The sequence below is a fragment of the Branchiostoma belcheri genome, unplaced genomic scaffold, assembly GCF_001625305.1.
Source record: "Branchiostoma belcheri isolate BF01 breed outbred unplaced genomic scaffold, Haploidv18h27 scaffold36, whole genome shotgun sequence".
NCBI classification, from domain to species: domain Eukaryota; kingdom Metazoa; phylum Chordata; class Leptocardii; order Amphioxiformes; family Branchiostomatidae; genus Branchiostoma; species Branchiostoma belcheri.
Window position 1 is genome coordinate 2578549 of NW_017803976.1, and position 2760 is coordinate 2581308.

General features: G+C 38.6%; 1 protein-coding gene across 1 annotated transcript in view; it reads left to right on the top strand.

Annotated features, from left to right (window-relative positions):
• Positions 1-2760, top strand: part of LOC109475997 (arginine kinase-like) — a 4635-nt gene that overhangs the window by 530 nt on the left and 1345 nt on the right. The window contains exons 2-5 of the mRNA XM_019776807.1: positions 237-379; positions 867-1000; positions 1935-2098; positions 2445-2583. Of these exons, the coding sequence (XP_019632366.1) occupies positions 237-379; positions 867-1000; positions 1935-2098; positions 2445-2583 (580 nt within the window). The remainder of the gene's footprint in view (positions 1-236; positions 380-866; positions 1001-1934; positions 2099-2444; positions 2584-2760) is intronic.

Genomic DNA, 2760 nt, shown 5'->3' on the forward strand with positions numbered 1-2760 from the left:
CAATGTAGGGTATTGAAAAGGAGAGAGTCTATAGAGGAGGTATGCACTCAGTGGCTGCCTGCTAGAACTGTGTTCTCAGACACTGTGGTCTGAGTCCTTTATTCACAATGAACCAGTTACAGATGTGGTCAGTCTGGTGACAGTTAACAGTTATGACGACTTCCTGTCACAGGGGACATAGGGGGGGGGGCTTGTCTCCTAACAACACATTGCAACAATTGCTTTAATTCCTTAAGGACAAGAAGACGTCCTTGACTGACTTCACCATTAACGACGTGGTCCAGAGTGGAGTGGAAGTTCCCAGCAGCAGGGTGGGGGTTTATGCTGGAGACGAGGAATGCTACCGTCTGTACAGCAACTTCTTCGAGCCTATCATCAAGTAATTACTAATGAATTTTTTAATTTATTTACGGACGTATTGTTTTAGTTGGTGCTTGTTGTGACCGGCCGCCAGGCGCACATAACAGGAATGCATTCTGAGTAAAGAGACTCTTTTTACACAACCAAATCTTTTTTCAGCCGACCTTTCGGTGACAGTCTGCTACCTTCTTTGGGGCACTTCTGACTGGTTCACATTGCACTGCATTAAAGGTGTCGCTGCTATAGATGCATTCCCAAACGTACAATATTTACATATCTACACATATGCGAGATTGCTGGGGAATGTATCTACAATGCGTTCCCAAACATACAGAGTTGGATATATACATAATTGTGGTCAGTTATTAATCAAAATCAGTTACAGAGATCAGAGAACAATTTAACCAAACCTTGTTTAGCTTATAGGGTTATGATAATATGTTTCAAGCCTTCACGATCATTTTTTACTGTCTGTTTCCTGTTTCTTTCTATTTTGCTTCCTGCAGAGAATACCATGGGATCGATGAGATACCTTCACAGGTCTCCAACCTGAATCCTCGCCATTTGGCATCCGTAATTCTGAACGAAAAACCGATCATTTCTACGAGATGCAGAGTAGTCAGGAACCTGTCTGGTTACGGTATAACCACGTTCAACATCCAATCTCCTTCCATGTCTAAACAACACCACATTGTATTAACTGTATCTTTTTGATGTAATGTCTAATAATTGCAATAATGCCTTCTTCAAGCACGTCGGCAGAACGTACTGCGCCTGCGCAGAACCCTGGATTTTCGCAGTTTTCGAAAGATTTTTAGTCAACGTTGCATTAGAATTTTTGCCTGTTGCAGACGATATCTTTTCCGAAATAACATTTGAAAACCAATGTGGGAATGCTAACCTTATACGAGCAACTATAACCTTATATGAGACGTTCTGCTGAAGTACTATGCACAATACATTACAGGGTTTGCGCAGGTGCAGTACGTTCTGCCGACGTGTTCCTTCTTCAAGGCTAGTTTTGCATGCTCTTATACCAATTACATTTACTTCAACACGTCTTTGGTTCTTTCACAAATGTATAAAACTGAGTAAAGTGAGAAAAATACAATTTGTTGAATAAGATAAAATGAACTTAAAATATACATATATGTCTACATTTTCAATTACTTCCTTAAAGCGCCTTTACAACCAGGAGTGTGTTGCCACATCATAACTTGTTATCAAACAGCATTGATATGCAAATTCCTTTGTTATATTCCTTTGTTATTTCCTTGATTTGTTTTTGTATTATTGCCTTTATTACTATGAGTTGTGGCTCTTGGTTTGACAAGTTTGTTTTATTACCACCTTACTGAGTTGTGGCATTATATAGTACTTTTATTTGTACTAAGTTGACTTTAATTTGTACTTATAAGTTGACTTATCATTTTGTTATATCTGTTATTTTCTTGTATATTTTATTTATGTATGCCTGCAGGGCACATTGAAAAACGCCTTAGTGGCGATATGTACACCCTGGGTAAACAAATAAAAACAAACAAACAAACAAAGCCATTTGTTGGTTGAAACAGGCTTTCCGGCAGGAATCTCTCGAGAGAACCGTCTAGAGGTAGAGAGTGTCTTGATGACTGTACTGGACGACCTTGAAGATGACCTTGGCGGAAAATACTATCCGTACGAGTCCTTGACAAGTCCAGAGAAAGATAAGCTGGTTATGGGTGGATACCTTTTTCAGGTACTAAAATCACATGTAAGCATCTCTGATTTAGATACAACGATAACAACAACGCATATATACATAGGGTAACATCATTAAAGTAGATAAAGGCTAAACTGTGCAACACTAGACCTGATCCAAATTAAATGTGTTCCTTGTACATGTATAACTAAAGCCTAATTAATGGCAATTTAAATAAGATGAGAAGAAAGAGAAATTTGTTTTTGCTGAATCATTAGATAGCACTGTTTATTCCAAGACAAATTTGTATCAAGTATTAGGGCATTATCTAATTGGCTGTTGAAATATTATTTAGAGCTGATTGCGTGGTTTTGACTAAGAGATATCATGGCTCTTCCATCAGGACAATGATAAGTACCAGACGGCTGCAGGGATAAGTCAACACTGGCCAGAAGGGCGTGGCATCTTTTACAACAAAGCCAAGACGTTTTTGGTGTGGGTGAACGAGGAGGATCATCTTAGGATCATCTCCATGCAGAAAGGTATATGATTTGTCTATTTGTATCCATAATGCTACATTAAGTCACAAGGCAGTTAACGTTATCACTGTTGTTTTCAATTGATGGCGTAGCTGTAATTTATTTCCTCCATACGTTTCTGAAGTAGCTAAACAATCTGAAATGTGACCAGGTTGTACCGTCTGCATATATATATATATA